This window comes from Onychostruthus taczanowskii, unplaced genomic scaffold (assembly GCF_017590055.1).
Source record: "Onychostruthus taczanowskii isolate IOZ18803 unplaced genomic scaffold, ASM1759005v1 scaffold47, whole genome shotgun sequence".
Classification (NCBI taxonomy): Eukaryota; Metazoa; Chordata; class Aves; order Passeriformes; family Passeridae; genus Onychostruthus; species Onychostruthus taczanowskii.
Window position 1 is genome coordinate 5,528,915 of NW_024502236.1, and position 20,247 is coordinate 5,549,161.

Genomic DNA, 20,247 nt, shown 5'->3' on the forward strand with positions numbered 1-20,247 from the left:
GCACAGAGACCTCTGTAGAGGCATTTTGGAATTGCCCAGGGGAAGAAAGACACAAAGAAAGATCTCTGAAGCAGCTAATTAGAAACAACCAGAACAAAAACAATTAATTAACCATAGTCTCTAGGAAAAAACCCCACTCTATCCAGAGAATAAAGTCCACACTATTAACATAAAATGGATAGATAGTGTAGCTATCATACAAAAGGACAGAAGTGCCATGAGAGTCATAAGACTCTTTGTGTTGGTTTTGTGCAGTTCAAAGGGTGAATGCCAAGGAATGTCCTTGGTTACTGGCTTTCTGGCATCCTGACTCACAGCAAATTAACACCACTTTCTCCTCTCTTTTATGAGATTGTTTTGCTTTTGCTTTCTCTTTATTTTTTTTTCAAATTTGAGTTTAAATTTTTGGAAATAGTTCCCTGTGGCTGTGTTGCAATTTTAAAATATGCACATACACATACAGACATATTTTGAAAAGAAGATCAGGCTTACAATGTCAGTGTTAAAAAATAAGAAGAGGAATGTCAAAAGTTAAATTCTCATTGCCACTTAAATTTATTCCTCTTGTGTATAGATATTAAAATATAGCTGTAATTATCTGGTCACATAGAGGATCTCTTCTTCATGGAGCTATTAAACATTTCTTTTTATCTTCTTTATTCTCTGTGTGGTGCCAGGTCTTATTAAATTCATACCATTGAAACCTTGCATTGAATAAAAATTATTATTTTGTCTCACATGCTTGCTTATCTGTCATGCTCTCAACCGTAACATTTGTGTGCTTCACAAATAATACTGAATTTTACATCACAATGATAAAAATGTGTCATTATCCTAACTTTACACATAGAGAGGTGAGGTGCAGAGATAGTTATTGCTGATGAGACTTGTGGAGGCAGACATGCCCACTGTTATCAAATGGCTAATTTTAAGCCTTGAACATGATTTATTTTTACTTCTATTAAAACATTTCACATTGCAAGAGCATATTCTGTACTTAGCTTTTTTAGCTGACCTCAGCTATGGGTCAGAACTTGTAGCCTCAGTGGGCATTAAACTGAAAGTTTCATTAGTGACCAAATATGAAATGTTCCCCAGCATTACAAAGAAGCCCTGTGGCACAAGGAGGAATAAAAAAATCAGTTCTTCAACATGGCAAAAGAATTGCTGCTTTGAAATCCTTACTGCCTTTTTGGAGGCTACCAGGCAGAAGGATAATTTATTTACCGCTGTTTTTTTTTAATTCGATGTAGATTTCAAATTAATGTACTTCACTGGAAGCTTCAAGAGTCAAGTCCTTTAGACAGTCTTCCAGATTATCATCACCATATGCCTTGTTCCTGTAGGACACTAAATGTTTGTGCAGTTTGAATTTCCAGAGACTCCTATGAGTCTGTGCCAGGGAGCGCAGCAGAGCCTGCAAGCTACTCTGCCCAGCTGGAGAATTGCTGTGGGAGCAGAGGATTTCTTAGGATATTTTGGGATAGAAATGTGCATGCTACAGAGCATATTGCAAAATGTATTTAGGGTGCAGATTAGCAGGTTTGCTTGAAAGGAGCTTATATCTGCAGCATAAGCTGCATTATGAGTTTCTTGCCGTTGTTTTAACAACCTAATAGCATTGAACCCGTCTGGTGTTCAGCTGTGGCATGTGCAGGAAAAATGAGCTTCCTGTTCTGCAGAAATGGTTTTGTAGATGCCTCCTGCACCATGGACTCGTAAAAGGGGATGAGAATGAGCACACAGGACCAATTCTGCTTGTAGATCACGTTAGGTCAGTGTTGAGCACCACCTACCCAGGCTCTGCCCTCTCCTGCCTTTCAAAGGAGCATCTGCGTGTTCTGCCCTGTCCTTTGAGGGAGCAAGTGTGTCTTTATATATATCAGCAACTGTTGCAGATCTTTTGAGTTAATATCACCCACTAGAAATATTCTCTGTTCCCAGTATTCAACACAGAGCATTCCTGCAACTACTGAAATAATGCTGAGTAATTTGTGTAAGGAAGTGACAACCATTTGCATTCTTTATCCTCTCATCAAGCCAGAGTGCATGTTTCTGCAGCTCTGCCTATGTGTGAATGTGTGCCAAACTTGGACTTGCATAGCTGAATTAATGTCTTTAATCATATAAGGATATTTTTAGTAGTCTGCTTGTGGCATGACACATCATTACCACAGAAATGGAGAAAATTGTGAAGTCTTTGTCACTTTGCATTATATATGACTGTGTAACTGTAGATAAACATACACTTATGTGTGTGTATATATATGTGAAATATACCTGTCCTACCTCTTAGAAATATTTCTGGTTAATCTATGTAATTATCCAAGAGTAATTTTTTATTAGTTTGAAAACTCTGAAGAAAATTTAAAAATCCACCTTTCTCAGTAAGTAAAGTGCCCTCTGAGTAGTTTCCCAACATTTTGACCCTACAAAAGGCCCTGTTCACACAGACTAGCTTTAATTGGGTAAGAGATAGCTTTGTATCCTCTCCTTGATACTGAATGCAACTGGATGTTTATAGAAAGCATTAAAAATATATAATGTTTTCTTTTGTCAGTACCCTCCCAGACTCTGAATGATGAAATCACTGTCAATGATCTGCTATTTGGGCAGATCACCCTGCCCTACTGCAATCAAGTTACTAATTGAAAGCTCTGTGAGATTCAAGCAAGCCCCAAATCAAACTAGTTTATAGCACCCATAAATGTGACAGCCTTGTGGTACTACTGCATTCTGCTTTCATATTCCTTCTGTTGCTTAATCTTGCAATTTAAGATCTTAGAGGTCTGGGAGGAAAAGATGTGTGTGGACAGTCTGTCTGGAAGTAGATACAAAAGTATGAGAAACTGAAAATTGGTATTCTTTAGATATTATCTTCTCAGGGAGTTGGGGGGTGGGTTTCTGTTTGTGCCATGCTGTACGAAACACTTTTCCATACTGTGTTGTAGCAACACAGTGCTACTGTTCAGTGAAGTCAGTTCCGAATTTTCAGTTTTCTCCACTAGGCAGCAGTCAGTAGAGCTTAAAAATAGAGCAAAGACAAAATGGAAAGTTCTAACAAAGTTATGCCATCTTTCAGTGTAGCATCTAACTAAGAAGTAAAGCAACAATCAAACTCAGTGTTTGATTATTAAATATCATAACCTTATATTGTAATTTAGGTTAAAAATCTCTATTGCAAAGTGGATAAGAGCATTATTTTTGCTGAATTTTGTAGTAAATGTGAGGTTCATAAAGTCTTTATATCCATAAAACATTTAGTTAATCAAAGTCAAACACGGATAAAAACAGTTTACTCTGATTTACAGACTCCCTTCATCTGGAAACAGCTGCTTAATGTTCTTCTTAAAAACACAGCTTGATTCTTTCGGTATTAACAAGCTATTATTGTGAGTTATATCCCTCTTTCAGTGCATAAATTCACTTAAAGTGAATGCAGAGAAGTTTATAAAATGCAAGCTTAATGTTGTTGTAACATATGTTGCAAGGTTTTTAACAGTGACAGTTTTGATGAAAGACATTTCTGCCTTGCTTTCATAAATAAAGCTTTCTTCTTGCTTGCATTGCTTTTTAATGTCTAAGAATCTGTGTCCCCTCTGAATGCCTCAATAAACTGTAACAAGATTATAGGAGGAGCGTAATAGAGCACGGTTTGTGATTTCAGCCTTAAATTCATTTATTCTTAAGAGAAGTCAAACAAGTGTTTCTCTAATTCTGGAATATCTTTGAGTAGGCAAATTGACAAGAACATAAGAAATATCCTACTTGTTGAGTCTAAGTTAGAACACAGAATTACCAAACAGCCTGCTGTATGATCTTGTTATTTGTGCTGCACTTTCTTTGCTCTTTATTTGACAGCTGCAGAAGCAGTTTTGTTTGGTTTACTTTTAGCAATCAAATGGGTTTTGGTTTTTTGGTGTTTTTTCCAGGAAAAATTTGTGCAAGAATCATAATGCCTTGATTTTTGGCTTTTTGGTTTTTTTTTTTTTTTTTTTTTTTTTTTTTTGGAAGATAAATAGAGGCATGCAACCTCTCCAAGATAAAACACATACAAAGTTTTTCTTCAAATAAAAATCCTGTTTATAGGATAAAATTGTTAAACTTCCATGGTCCAATCTTGAATTCTGCTTGCCTAGCAACAAATAAAATATAAACCAAAACCAACATTCCATCTCCATCTGATGGCCTGAGAGCGTCACAACCCCAGGATGCAAAGGGGCTGCTCAGGCTGTGAACACAAGAAACAGCACATGTCTTTGGAAGTTGTTTTCTCTGCATCTGTCTTATGTTTATTTTAATTTGCTGTGCATTTCATGAGCTGTGAGCCAAGTAATGGACTAATTGTAAGCATGTAGGGTATCTTCAAAGACTTGTCCTTTTCTGAAAGAATTTGTTTTTCTTTTCTTCTCCTATTTCAGCACATCAGTAGCCAAGATGTGCTTAGTAAGTTTACATGCAGCAAGCCTTATGCCAAAGTTTTCTTTTCATGATTTATTGGAGGGGTGGGGGCCTTGTTTTATGATTTAAGGTGGTATTTGTCATGATATATAGAGCTGGAGAAAGCAAAGCAGAAAGAAATATTCTATAACCAGTAATGTGAAACAAACACTCTTTGTAGACAATTAATCAACAGTGACTTACAAGAAGGTAGTTAGATTAATAAATTCGGCATCATAACTGTGAATTTTCTCTTTTTGATGAGGGCAGAACTATTCTAGGCAACTGGTTTGTTTTCTTTTTACACAGTGGCTTGTTGGGGTTTTTGGGGTTTCATTTGTGGGTTTGTTGGGGCAGTTGGGGTTTTGTTTGTTTATTGCAATATGTTTATTGATGTATTATTTACGTGTTTATTGATGTATTTCTTTTTACGCAGTGGTTTGTTGGGGTTTTGCTTGTGAGTTTCTTGGGTTTGTTGGGGTTTTGTTTGTTTATTGCAATATGTTTATTGATGTATTATTTACGTGTTTATTGATGTATTTCTTTTTACGCAGTGGTTTTTTGGGGTTTGTTGGCGTTTTGTTTGTGAGTTTGCTGGGTTTGTTGGGGTTTTGTTTGTTTACTGTAATATGTTTATTGATGTATTATTTACTGTCATTGCTAGGTGGACCGCCAGTCCCAGTTTATCCAGGGCTACCGTGTCCTGTACCGCCAGACCTCGGGCCTGCCTGCCCCAGCCGTGTGGCAGAGCCTGGAGGTCAAGGTCCCCACCGAGCGCAGCGCCGTCCTCATCAGCCTGAGAAAGGGGGTCACCTACGAAATTAAGGTTCGCCCTTATTTCAATGAGTTCCAGGGGATGGACAGTGAATCCAAGTCTGCTCGTACCACAGAGGAAGGTTGGTAAAAGGGGCACAAAAGCAACGAGCTTTCATAGCTGACACTGGAGGTTATTCTGTGTGTGCGTGTGTTCATCTCTGTTTCCTCCACGTGATTTCTGTTACACACTGAGGTGACATTAAAATTTGATATTATATTCAGCTTTGTGCTTTAAATAACCCCTGAGAAAGCACTGTACTGGTCTTATATTCTTCTAGCTGATACATCCTTCTAAGGTACAGGTGGATTTTGATCTTCCAAAAAGTGTGCGCTGCAGCTCTTCTTTTGTAACTACTGCTGTTGCAATAAAAGACTTTGGTCTGCATTTTGAAAATAAAATAAATGCAAGCTCTCACAGATGAGTGTTTAATACTAAGCACATCTTTCTGAATGGGTAATAATGTAGATGAACAGTTGGCTGGGAAATGAGGAGTAGTGAAGGACATATATTTAACTACTCTGGAGAAACTCCAGTCTCAAGGGCACAGCACTTCAGAGGTTCTGTTAGCACAGTGTTCATGAAATTGCCCTGTTCAGTACTGCAGAGGATTCCCCTGAGCACCTCTGAAGCCTCTCTGAAACAGTCAAGATTCAGACAGAGTGAACAGTTTATACTTCTGAAATGCTCAATCTTCTATATCTATAGCATATAGCCTTGAATATAGTTGTGCTAAGGCATGTGCACTCCAGGGCTGCTGGGTTTCTTTTGAAAAGTAAAGACACTGGGATGAGATGTAAGTAATTTTAATCATTTGCTGTTAAAAAAACTAGCTTTCTACCTATGCAATGTAGTCTTTGCCTGGAGAATCTCTCCTGTAAAAGTAGGATGGTCCTAACAGTGAGGGTTCATCTTCTCTCTGTGTCACTGATTTTTTATTAATTTTTTTAAAGCAATAGAAAGAAATACTGCTGAAGTTTTAAGATGTTCATATGGTTTCAATGGGTTTTGAGTGCACTCTTTCTTTCCTATCAAAAGTGCATCTTAATCATTTACAGTAGTCTCCTGAGGTTTAATTTAGTGTTGATTGCCAAGTACTCTTTAATTCTAGAACAGACTTGCTTATTACTCACTTTTCTCTTTGATTTGTTGTGATTATTACCCAACATGTAAGTAAAACTGAAGATAACTTGGTTGCACTTTGCACTTTATGGATGAGGAAATTCAGGGTCCTGCAACATGTAGAAGAGTGTGCAGGAAAGCAGTTTGCAAGTTTGATTGGGAATTTGGGATTTTTTGGTCCTCAGTTCTTTGTTCAAACTATAAAGCCTATATCAGTTGGTGAAGAATATATTTGCAGCACTCTGAGCAAAGTTTCTTGTAATGAAAAAGAAAATTTAAAAAATATTTCTACAGATGAATTTTCTTTTCTCCGGTTAGAATGTGGGATTTTGTCCTCTCACGAGCAGATTTTCCTCTTGTCCAATAAATTTTTAGTAATTATTTAGTTCATCTAACTGTTTCTTGCTAAAGGTAAATTAAGAACTACTGAAAAAGAGAGAAAGTCTTATACCTCCTGTCTATTTCTATAAAATACTTGAGGAATGACATTCTCTTTTATAAACCTTAGCTCCCAGCAGAGCCTGTCAGGTAATTTCCTACCTTAAAGGACACTTTGTTCATGTGGAATAGCTTTCCACATAGTGAAGATGTAAAAAAAATATTCCTGCCTGCAGATATGTATAACTCACATCCTAGGATCTGCTTTGTAGATTAATATAGCCTTCAAGGAGTATGTTTACAAGTATCTCCTCTCAAAAAACGTCAGCATAGGACCCATAATATTATCACCAGAAAAATGTCAGCTCCTGTAAAAAAATTCTTCCTCTACCTTGGGTGATAAAATTAGGTACTTCCATGAGAAAATTAAGACATTCAGTAGATCCATTCAGTAGATCCTTTACTGATACTGAAATATCAGTAAAGGAAATACTGATATTTCCTTTAATTCCTCATATTATCTTTGTAATTATATTGGTGTTCATGTATTTCAAAAATAGTATCAACTAAATGTTTAATGACGGTGGTTTGCTCCCCTTTCACTGAAGAAATATGGCAGTCTATTTAAAGGTGCTGTGTTGCCTGTGATTCCATTTCAAAAATGAGCTTTTTTTAGACTTGACTTTTAAAAAATGTCAGCTATACTATTTTTAGAAAATAATTTGTAAAAGTGATACAAGTGTTGAAAGTTTTTTGTGACATCAAAGCAATTATCCCTGGTAAAGGTAAAGTACGACCAAAAGGTAGTGGCAACTTTCTGCTGGATTGGATTTTATATGCAATGCTACTTCTGAGGCCTACCTCTAAAAATCAATTTTGCTGCAGTTAGACTTTTCCTCTAGATCAGACATTTGTCACAGTTCAGAATCCATCCATCTCCTGCCTCTTTGGCCTTGTGAAGGTAACAAATGGAATTCTGTTTGGCTGCATCTGGAAAAGATGAGCAGCGATTTGGGTTCTTTCATATCTGTAAGAAGAAGCTGAGCGCTGGAATAATTGACCTGTCAAGAAGCAGGCAAGGTGTTCTCCACAAGCCAGCAGCAAGGGAAATGAGAAAACGGTTTTAAAAATGTTATTTTTCAATGTGATCTGTTTAATAACTGCAGCAGTGTCAGACGAGTGGCTTAATTTATATCACAGTGCCAGCTTACAGAGTGATATTATCAGAGGGAGGAAGCTGAACTGGTACATGCAAACATGTGCACACATACAATAGGAGCTAAATCAAAGATTTTATTTTATAATTTTCAGTATTTCTTTCATACTTTCTCTAGAGACAGATGATTTTTTTTTTCCTCAGTTGCATCCACTGTTGAATCTCCTTTGGAATAACGTTATGGAGTAGTATTTGTCCTGCATCTTGTTTGTCACCACAAAAATATGGCAGGAATGGAAGTCTCCTTAGCTTTTATCAGCTGCTCTCTGTCAGTTTCTGCTCACCTTAATGCAGCTCTTAAAACGATATTTCCACAGCTGCATTCATTAGCTGCAATTTTAATTTTGCTTCAAATTTATCCTATGTCCTCAAAAAACCTCAAAAACACCAACACACCCTGGTAGAATATTAACTAGAATGTTCATGCAGTTTAAATGAAGAGACAAATTAATACAGTATGTTGTTGTTGTTTTTTGGTTTTGTTTAGTTTTTTTTTTTTTAATTTTAGAGTATGCTATTCATTTTACATTTCTTTTGCATTCACACTCTCCTTTCCCCCCAGGTATGCATATATAAGACATTATATTTCTGAATTCCCTTTTTGTTTCAGTAAGGAAAGTAAATATGCTTGAGCAAGTTGTTCCATTGTACTTAAAACCAAAAAGAGTTATGCAGTGTTAAGCTTTGCCATTTTTATTATTATTATTTTCATGTAAAATATTCTAATTAATATCACACACATACATTTATTCACAGTTTTATTGTTATTGAATAACTTGAAGACTTTTAAAATGCTAATTTTTTACTGTGGCAAATTATTTCACTTGCCATAAAATACACAATGCAACTATTTATTTCACCTATTTTATGCTTTGCACGATTGCAAGGAGTAGCCCAAGGCCACCTTTCCATGCTTCACTCGAGCTGGCTAAGAGTCAAATTGTCCACAATACAGCTCCATTTCTCCCCTCCAGTTCCCTGTTTCTCTGCACCAGGCAAGGTCACAAGGACTCTACCAAGCATTATTAGCTTTGCAGCTGAACCAGCATCTGAAAATGTAGTTGTCGAAATGTGAAGCCTCCCAGGACCGTGATATGTGTTTCATTTTTCATCTAAAATATTTTTATTTCTCCTGTAATCCTGTATGGTTCCTTGTCCTCACCTCTGATACCCCCCAGTTTGAAGTTGTGTGATTCTTGCAGCAGAGCACTCCAATTTTTCAGGGTTATCAGGGTAAAGATTTGAGCTTGGCTCCAGGAGCCTGTGCCAGGTCAAGTGCTGAGGAGCTTCCAATGTGGGAACACAGCCAGCCTCAAAGAAGCTGTGGAGGACAACAGAAATATCTGAATTGACTCAGGAGGCTTGAACACTTCTGATATCTGTAGCTGTGCTTATTTGTATTAAACCTGCCAGACTTTGATACAAAGATGCCAGGGGCTCTTGGCTTTTCTGGGAAGCATGGTTCAAGGATGGGCATGGATATCCGTGAAAGCCTGGAGTTCTGTTGCCATAAAGTTTAGCAGTGAAGAAGTCACTCTGTCCAGGGGGCTGGAGTCAGGGAGCCTTGACACATGATGTGAGATGGCCCAGACCATTGTTATCTAGGTTTGAAGCTGGGGCAGGAGAGTGATAAATATTTTAGGTTCTGGTATGATGTCTACCATAAGTTTTCAAAATCAGCTTTCATATTTCATACGAAATGTTTTAATATCAGATTAAAAGCAATGAAAAATATGTGGAAGACAAATTCCATAAGTATTTATTAAAGACAAGGACACATCCCTAGAACAGAAGGTGTCTAAGCAGCAGCCTCCTGTGAACTGGAAAATTGTCCTGGAGAGGTGTCACTCCATGCTTGCTTTATTAGTTCACACTTTTGTGGCCTCTTTCTATTAGTTTTGTTAAAGACTGGGTAGATGGACTGGGAGAGATGGAATAAATAAATTATAGGACCAGTTCCAAGCAGCTGCTATCCATCAGCTTTTCCCCTCAGGGACTATACCTTAATATAATACAGTCAACCTCGGTGGCCTAGCTTGCCACTGTGGTGGAGTTTCAGCACTTGCCTGGGAGCAAGGGAAGGATGAGGGGGGCTGCAAGAAGTTTTAGGTGGCTGAGCAGGGCCATACTGACAGTCCTCTGCCCTGGCAGGCACAGCCATGCTAGGAGAGACCAGTATGGATATGGCAGATGCTCACAGAGGAGACCTTTCCATAGCAGAGGTCCTGCACCACTTCCCTGAGCCAACAGAAGCACCCTGCTGCTGGTATAGCTGCAAGAGGGGCTTTGCCAGCATAGCTCTGGTCACTAATAACTATGTTTTTTGTTTTGTTTTTTTGGGTTTTTTTCACGTTTCTAGACAACAACCAGGGCTGGCAAGCAGTTGTCTTGCAGAATTGGCCTTGACGTGCAGTGACCAGCCAAACAGCTGTGAATGGTTGAACTGAACATGACTCTGAAGAGAAAGCAATTTGCCTAGGGGCAGAAAAGGACAGAAGTATCTATGTGACCTAAATTAGCACCTGCTCTATTCACTGGTTTTTGATGTAAAGCCATGAACATTTTAAGCCTTTTCCAGTTCGGACATGCAGTTCTATGTTTAAACCTGGTATTGTCTTCCTGGAGAGCAAACAAAAGAGGGTCATTAAATGTTGGCTGCTCACATCATTATTAGACCATGTAAAAATAGAAGAACCAAAACAGCTTTCAGGCCAGGTGAAGCAGCCTCACATGTGACTTAATTGATGTATCCATAGTTATTCATGCATATTATGGAAAACAAAGGCAAATGTGAGAACACTTCCAATGCACACTTAAGAAATGCCAAAGATAAATAAATGAGGAGTGATTTGTATTGATTCTCCATTGCCACAAATTCCACATTGTCATTCAGCCCTGTGCTTCTCTTTAGAAGGGCATTTTTCAGCATTGTCAATGCCTGACAAAAGTGCATCCCTAGGAGTGTAAGTTTTCTATACTGTCTGCTAGATCTTGCACTGCTTCAGCAAAATACATGTCCTGGCAAATGGATTAATGCCTTGCTTCTGTTTGCTCCCTCTCCTTGGTGTAGCTCCAAGTGCTCCTCCTCAGTCTGTCACTGTCCTGACAGTTGGAAATCACAACAGCACAAGCATCAGCATCTCCTGGGATCCTCCCCCTCCAGACCACCAAAACGGAGTCATCCAGGAGTACAAGGTACACACCATGTCTGATGGGAGGGTTGTGTGCTTAGGGAAACAGCCTGCTTGAATTACAGAACAATAGCACTGTTTATGGATTTAGATACTGACAGCATTTACAGCTGCCCATATAATTATATGGAGAAAGAGGACTGACTGCTTATGTATTTCTTTATTATTATTATTATTATTATTATTATTATTATTATTATTATTACTATTATTATTACTGCTGTTTTAAAAAGCAAAACCACCATGAGATTGATATGAAAGAGAGCTTTAATTTCTAGCCAGTTTGCAGTTCTTATCTTTCTAGCTTTTCCCTGCTGTGGAACAAGAAGAAGAGGGAATGTTTTTTTGTAAGGGGCTTCTGCACTCCAAAGACAGGCAGTGAAGTCCCTGTCTTGGAGTACCTTCAATCTGTCAGCAAAGCTGGCAGAAAAGTTGCTTCTTATTTCCTCTGCAAAAATGCTAATCATAACACTTCAAGGTCAAAGTCAAGGACTGTGGTTCTGGGAGAATTCAAGACTTTTTCCAAGTCCTGTCTCTGTCAAGCTTCACAACCTAGAGTGCCAGGTTGTTTGCTCTGAAAAACAGGTAGAACACAGCCAGTATATCCAAAGTTTGCTACATGAGTGTTTCTTGCATTGGTTGTATTTTCTTCATTTTTGTTGCTATGATGGCTCAAAATATCCACTCCTTATACATTAAATGTTGTCGTAGTCTGTAATTTCATACTAAGATCACTTTTGCACAAGGATATTTTCACAACATTAAGAAAAAATTGACTGTGTTATTCAGGTGGAGAAAATGACTGGGTGAGGTTCAGCCTTGTCACAGCATGGAGCAGTTTGGTAAATTAACCTTGCTGTGCCTGGCCTATATACACCAAATGTGAAATGTTTAATTGAAATGGATTAGGGCAGCTTTCTTGACAGTCTCACAAAGGGTGGAAGTGGTGACTGCAGCTTGTTTCACATAAAAAGATTTTTTTTCCTTGCTGTGTCTTGAGGGAACACAGCATGAAGAGGGAGAAAGTGCTTGGCTTCTAAATCAGACAATGGTTCAACCTCTTCCAGCTTTTCACTTGGTCAGAGGCATGCAGTAAATGCTCACAATGTTTACGTTTAGCATAGCATTCTTTTGTTTTGCTTTTACAATATCAAGATTTATTAATCCCAGGATTTTATTTATCTAATTTTCATATCAATTAATAATTATCCTTTGGCTTAATTAATCTTGATCCTGACTCCAGTATAAGTCAATATAAACCATCCAGAGCTCATAGGCAAACGAGTAAAGCATGCTTCTAAAGTAAAAAACATGTAGATATGAAACAAAGTGGGCTGATGTCTAATAAAAGCCATGTTCCAGGTGAGTGCTCAGGCCTCTGGGCTGTGTATAAAACCAGCTGGAGTCACTACCTATTACAGCCCTCCTGTGTTAGATTAGGTGGCTGCCTGAGTAGTGAACTGGCTACAGTGAATGGTGCAGAGAGTCTAATATTTATTTGAGTATAAAATAATTGCTGAAGTTCCACAGTGCATTTTCTAACAAATTGAAAGTAGATTTGTTGACTCCAACCGCCAGAATGCCTGTTAATTCATTCATTAATTAAATGCTTTTAATTAGGGGCATCTCATAGCTGTTGTAACCTAAGACTGGGACAGACAAGGAGTGAAGGAATGACTGCAACAGTTACTCACTTTAAAGCATTCTGGCTGGCAAATAGGATCACCTTAGGTTTAGGAAAACAAGATTTTTTTTTTTCCTCTTCAAATCTTTCTCAGCATTTCACAGAAAAAAAGAGATAAGGTGTGGTAAAACACTGAGCAGGGTCAAAGTAAGTGTAAAGATATTGCTGTTGCTTAGAAGCATTCGTTTGTCAGTGATAGTGGTTCCACCAATAGTGTTTTATTCTGCTGTTATTTTTATGTAAGTGTACCTGTGATATATTTATGTATTGATTTTCTTGCGTGGTAGTAGGTGCTTTCTTTAGTAATACAGAAGCAATATTTACAGATAGTATTAACTGAAGATACATGCCTAGAAGTTAGTTTTGAAACCTCTTTGGAGAATCCTATAGAATATGCAAGAGGGAGACATAGCACTCTGAACTCATAGACTGTTCAATGCCAGTTTTAGTTATAGGGTGGATTTTCTGTATAATTAGATAATATTTGAGTGACAAACTGATGTCTGGATTCCTAAATAATGTAACTAATCACAAAGTCAGCGGTAAATATGAGTCTGTGCTTATTCCATTTCAGAAATTCAAGTGTCCCTCTTGTGCAATGAAAGGAAGTTAAAAAAATTTTGAAAGTTGCTTATTCCTTAGTGCTTTAAGAAGTGTTTCAACCTATGCTCATATCCTTTTGCTATTCAGCAGGAAATTTAGAAGGAAAAAATTGTGGGTTTTTTTTACACAAAAGGTTTGATAAACAAGATTTTGATTAATGTATAACGTATCTTTGCCACTTGGATGATCTAGTCTGTGCTTCTAAGAAGTGTAAGCACAGAATTTGCAGTACATGGAGAGCCAGAGTCCAGAGAGGTATTTGCAAGCAGTCTTTGCATCTGGCTTGATCCTGTGCTAATCTGGGATACCTTGCTGAGCTAAATAATCCCAATTTCAGCTATTCCTGGAGAGGAAGTAAGGTTGTCAAGAAGTCCCAAATAAGCAATTGCCATGAAATACCTTGATATGTCATATCTATTTGCGATTGTGTGAGTGTGAAGAATTTCATCTCTTTTAACACATCAACTTTTGTCCCAGATCTGGTGCCTAGGTAATGAGACTCGATTTCATATCAACAAAACAGTAGATGCAGCCATTCGGTCTGTAGTAATAGGTGGCCTATATCCAGGTATCCAGTACCGCGTGGAAGTTGCTGCAAGCACCAGCGCAGGTGTGGGAGTAAAAAGTGACCCACAACCCATAATAATTGGTAAGTTATTGTCTATTCTGTTGTTTTGTTTTGCCTGGGGTTTTTTGTGGTGTTTTTTCTTTTCTCTCAGAAATGCTTTCATACATCACTTCTGAAAGCCTAAAAATCCGTGGAGGAAAAGACGAGGTTTGGCTGGTTAGTTAGCTTTTACATCCCACTGCCTGATGATGTTTTTTTCTCTTACTGCAGAGTTCTTGCAGACAGTGAAGGTAAGTATGTTCCCAAGACATATGAGAAAATGCAGATTACCTAGTGAAACTGATTTAATGTTTTGGCGTTTTTTTTAAATGAATTTACCACTTCTGCAAGTTGGCAAATGTGTGGACCCTGAGCTCCCTTTTCCTTCTTTTAAGATGGCTGGAATATTGACTTACTCATTCCACTGGTGCCTAAGGCACTATTTACCATTGTTTTTTGAATGTCTAATGTCAGTGTTTCTCGTGTATCCCAAGAAGACAAGCCTCCTCTGTCAAAGAAAAAGTTGTCTTTAGACTAATTAGGCAGCAAAGGTAGTATCATCATCCCAGCCTTTGAAATAGATGTTTCTTGGTAGTGGTCTCCATGTAGAACTAATTTCCTGACTGGAGAGAAACACAGGTTTTGTTTATTCTGAAATTTTTCCTTAGTATAAAATATAAAGATGGGAACAGTATGGAAGACTAGAAGTAATTATGTTTAGCAAACCTGAAATGAGCTGTGCAAAGTAGAACTTCTTTTTGGTGCATGATACATGAATTTTGTTGCCTTTATCTGTATGATCTAACTTAGTTATTACTTAATGGACATTTGTTTGTTTGTTTGGGGGACTTCTGTTGTTACTAAATATTTTCTTTCTAGAAAATGCTGTCAGTACACTGTCCCAAACATGGACTACATTATTATGTGTAGCCCCTTGGAAAAGGCCATCCCATAAGCTTTGCTTAAATGTTTACTAATATTCAGGTTCATTCATCAAAACAGAAGCTAGGATACTTCAGCTTTGAAGTCTCACCGGAGACAGAAATACAAGAGTGGGAGTGAAGGTAGCACTTGGTTTAGAAAAGGCAGCCATAGAAACACCAAATAAAAGAGGGAAAAAAGATATCCAGAAGTGAAAAGAAAAAATTGATTTTTGAAAATATTTCACTAAGAGGCCCATCTAACTAGGCACAAAATACACTGCACTTATTCCAACGAAGCACAGTAAGTGTATTGCATTTTAAGTACATGGGTAGCCTTGTGTCACTTAATGTGTTGTGAGTTATACTTGCACCAAAGGTCTTTGCTGGATGATTCTCAGAATGCTTAGTGATATTTATTTGTTCCTTAAATGATCCCAGAATGTCTGCTTCAATAAGTTTGTTTGGTGACATCTTTGCACAATTGAGAGTCATTTGCATGAAAAGTAACAGGGAGAAGTTTCTGTTTGGGTTATGTTTCTGTTGTCATTTCTGTTTCTCTTTTGGGAGCCTAAAGCTGGATGTGTTTATTACATATATGTTTTGTATCTCCCTTTTCTTTAGGCCCAATTTTGCTATTGATTATGAATTGCTAGAAGTTATTTCTCAGACTATAAATTTGCTTGATTAATGTAACAATGTTTAAGTGATACCATTTCTGAAAAACCTGAGTTGACACCATTCAGTGTTTGAATGGGAATCAGATTCATAAAATATGAAAATTATTTTTAAAGTAAATTTTTAAAAACCTAGTTACATGGATTTAAAATGAGCTACTGAATAAACCTCAAAACATCATAATAAATGGGAAAGCATTATTGAGTTATTATAATAGAGTTCTGTATGGTCTGGTACTTTTCTATACCATTTAACAACTTGCAAACAGAATGAACAGCTCCAGAAATGCTGAATTATAGAGAGAACAGGTCAGTGGTGCAGGAGAGTTAAGCTGCGTTTCTAAGCAGTAAAAACTTTTAATAGTCATGAAATACAGAGTACAGTGTATAAAAAGAGGTTTTATTTTTAAATATGGGATTCATTCTTCTAAAAATGTTTCGGGGTTTTTTTCTGAAAATAACTGTTTTTCATAGTGGATAATCAACTACTGGCCTCCCAGAGTAATTTTAGATAACAGACCTATGACTATCCAGAAAGCAAAAAAAGGAGACTAGGAAGCAGTAGGAAGTACATTATTCCTTTAGTTAGAAATTGTCTCCCTGTTACAGGAATCTTGTGCCCATACTTGAAGCAGGATGTTGAAAAATTTTACGGAAGACTCAAAGAGAATCGAGAATAAAACTTTTATGATCACTAATGATATGCTAAAAAACATTCACTTGGAAAACCAGAAGTAAAATTGGAGATAAGGGCAATGCTGGTTAATGCTGCAGCTATTATGTCTCTTCATCAGTTGGCCTGGTCCCTCTTACATTCCATCATTGCAATAATAATATGAGGAACAGCTGCAAACTTTCACAGTAATAGGTACAATCGAATCTGATGTGTCTAATTAATTTTTGGTCCAACAAATTAGTTTTGTTCTTCATTACTCTCCAATGGGAGGAAGACATTATATTTCATTATGGTTTTGTCTTCAGGAACAATGGAGCGTTACAGGTCGCACACTTCCCTTGTCTGTGTTCTAATTAGCTGAACTGACAGCATTGTTACAGAACCACCTGCAGTATATGAAATAGTACACTGGTACCTTGGATGATATATTTATTACTTCTGCTTAAATATTATATAAAGAAGTATGGGACTAATGCTGTTTGTTTCCGCAACCCCCAACAATTATATTAATTTTATCAAAAGTCAGTGGGTAACATTCATCTGTCTCCAATTATTCTTCCATCATCAAATTCACAAAGCATATGTTATGTTGACATTTAAACGAATTATTACTTTTGCAGTTGTAATTGCTAGGCGCAGAAGGGTAAGAGCAAACAGCCAGACTGCAAACTTTAGAAGGTAATTTGGAGACAGATTGTATCTTCCCCTAGAAGAGAGGCAAAGCGTACAATCTTCTGAAGCCTCTTCCCAGGCACTTTGCAGTTTGTTCTCATGTCCCGCCTTTTCAAAAGACTGTTTTCTGGTCTTAGAGAAGACAGGATCCTCAGATGTTTTTGGAGGCTTTAGGGAAAAGAAGTCATTCTTGAATCCAGGAGCATCCATTCCCAAAGCTGGTGTCTCCAGCGCTTCCCTGATTCCAGCTCTTCTCCTTGGTAGCACGGCTGTGTCTGAAGCAGTGCCAAGACTACCTGTTTCCTCACTGTCCCACTGCTTTGGCCTCTCCTCCAAAGGGCACAGAAATTAACTGCAAGTTAATGGTAATTAGAGCAACTCCAACTCCCATGCCGATTTCTACAAGAAAATCGATTTTGTGTCTGGAAGAGCATGCCATGGAGAGCCCCTTTCTATTAGTTTTACGTGTCAGCCCTTCCTCTTTCAGCACTGGGGTGCTCCTATGGATTTGTTCCATGGGCAGGAAAAAACATGGAAAATCAGATAAAGCACTGCTGCCTGCTTTCTCTCCTTGCCACAGCTGCTCGCTCAGTTTCATTCTCACTGAACCAGGCCTGGAAGCCATTGGGCCTTTGGCAGTGGCAAGACAAAAGATGCAAGTGTGACAAAGGATGGCTGCAGCTCCCAGGGCCTGATGCTGGTAAAGTTTTCCAGCATGGCCAGTATAGACTGGTGCATGACCCCTGTACTGGTGCACTTTTTGTACATCTGGCAGCATCTTTCTGTGGGACCTATTCTGCTTGCTGGGAGCCTGTTTTGTTCCTTGCCCAGCAGACTGAAAGCAAGCCAGGCTCTTGCACAGCTTCCACAGTCTGCCAAAGCAGACAATCACCAGTACTAAATATTGCTGTGGTGCTGAAAGAGAGGAAACCTAATAAACTCACCAGGGTCATCAGCAGTGTGATAGCAGTGGCAGGCAGGGCACTGCATTTCTCCCTGATTAACCCAGCTCGACTGGGAGTGCCACTGAGGGCCTGAAGCTGCATCTTGGCAGGGGCAGTGCTGGGCAGAGGCAGTCCCAGAGGGTCCTTCTCAAAGGATCCCCTTTTATAAAACACAGCTGTGTGAGCTTCTGGGTCACCTGCAAAGAGGTGTCCATGGAAATAGGGCTGGAAGTGTCAGACTTCTCAGATCTGCTCCAGCCAGAGACCCTGAGTGCTGACTTTAGGCTGGAGCCAGCGAGCTGCTCTGTTGGAAGAAGTAAATCTAAGCATTGCTGAATTATAGAAAAGGAATATGTACATTTTCACAGCATGGTGTAATGATACAATACTTCTAATAATTTCCTCCTAGTGACCATTTTGGTGTTTTACTGCACTGTTCAACTACCTTTATGTGTGTGATAGACTCTCATAATTGAGAATCATATTGTTTGAATCTTCTTCATCTCAGTGGAGCTACTCCTGCAGCTCTTCAGTGTGCATACAGGCATGTGGTAATATTGCATAAACATTTCAAGGATTGAGCTATATAAATGCTTTTACTGGAAATGATGGATAATCTTTCATGAATTTCAAAACTGCAGATGTGGGCAGTTTATATAAAATATACATAGAAAAAAATTCAGGGTTTTTTTAAGAAAAATATGTTCTGCATTTTCTAAATTTAAAACTAACTATTTTTGACAATTTGAAAGTGCTGGCCCTAGAACTATATGCTTTAGCATTTCCTGGATTTCCATTCAGATTTTTATGAGCATTTGTTTTCAAGCCAAATGCCAAGCTTTTTCTTTTAGAAAAGTTCCCTTTTAGAGAAAGAGGGGCAAAAAACCAATGGGAACATCTATTGGAATTTGCAGTTCTCTGCTGTAATATACAATTTAAGATCCTATATAGTAATTTTTTGATGCATGTCACTTTAATTGGTATTCCAAGTAATAATTATTCCTTGCAGGTTGATGTTAAGAATTTGTATGCATATTCTAGGTGAAAAAAATAACATCTGTTGCTGTGATTGTTTAGTGCTTACAGTTAACTGTGTAATATTCTGCTTTGTGTCAAAGATGGTACACTTAGAATTTGTATGAACTGCTTTCCCCTTGAAATAATTGCGGGAAAATTCATCTTTGCCCCAGTGGAAAGTGCATTTGTTTTATTGTTCATTTCAAATTTAGAAGCTAGCATTCAGGGAAAAAAATGACTTGAGTAAAAATTTTTGGACTTCTTCTAATGTAGCATATTTTGTATCTGGATTACTCATTCAGAAAAAGCTATTTATTGATTGCTTGATTTATTTTTTTTATTAGTTTCCCGTGATCCGTTTTCTCATTATTGAATTCTGTTTACAATTATGGAAAAACAAACTAACAAATATGTGTATTGTTAAAAAAAAAGCTCTGGATTGGCATCTGTTAGATTACTTGGGAGTGTGGTATGGGTCTGTCTATATATATATCTGCAAAATGGCTATGGATTTTCTCTAGAAACACTGAGATTGTGGTGTCCATTGCTACTTCCTAAAGTTCTTCTGCGGTGGGTAATTCTTTTGAGACACATTACTATTTTTTAGAAACCTTTAATTTGTTGTACTGCTTCCACTGTGTGTTGCAGAATCCAGAATAACCTCATTCTGTTAAATTTCTCTTGTGCAGGAGGTCGTAACGAAGTTGTCATCACTGAAAATAACAACAGCATAACTGAGCAAATCACTGATGTGGTGAAGCAGCCTGCCTTCATAGCTGGCATTGGTGGTGCATGTTGGGTCATTCTCATGGGTTTCAGCATCTGGCTTTACTGGCGGAGAAAGAAGAGGAAGGGGCTCAGCAATTATGCTGGTAAGAGCAGTGACTTTATTGCCATCTCAGCAGGTGCTATCATAAAAAGAACAGGGGCTACTAAACCTACCTAAAAACCACATTGAACTTACAGGAAAAGCGTCCTGGATGACTTCTATATGCTTGTTCTAAATGTATGCTGTGAAATTGCTGGTGTATGAGAAGCTTTAAATGCATCGCTCGGTGCTGCATTTCATCATTATCATAAGGCAGTATTTTTACATCTCCAGCACATCTAGCATTAAAAAAGTACAAAAAGGATTAGCTGTTCCTCTTGCCCCTTGCTCAGAAGGCACAGTGTTGGCAGTGCAGCATCATTTGTGTATTCAAATGAGTTAGATTAGACTCTTACAAGGAAAGAGTTTTTGTCTTCTCCTTCTTCCTTCCTGTGCATTTCCATGTCTCTGAAGCCAT

General features: G+C 38.0%; 1 protein-coding gene across 1 annotated transcript in view; it reads left to right on the forward strand.

Moving 5' to 3' along the window:
- Positions 1-20,247, forward strand: part of ROBO2 (roundabout guidance receptor 2) — a 405,555-nt gene that overhangs the window by 356,528 nt on the left and 28,780 nt on the right. The window contains exons 15-18 of the mRNA XM_041414778.1: positions 5,105-5,336; positions 11,041-11,165; positions 13,926-14,097; positions 19,651-19,833. Coding sequence (XP_041270712.1) covers positions 5,105-5,336; positions 11,041-11,165; positions 13,926-14,097; positions 19,651-19,833 — 712 coding nt within the window. The remainder of the gene's footprint in view (positions 1-5,104; positions 5,337-11,040; positions 11,166-13,925; positions 14,098-19,650; positions 19,834-20,247) is intronic.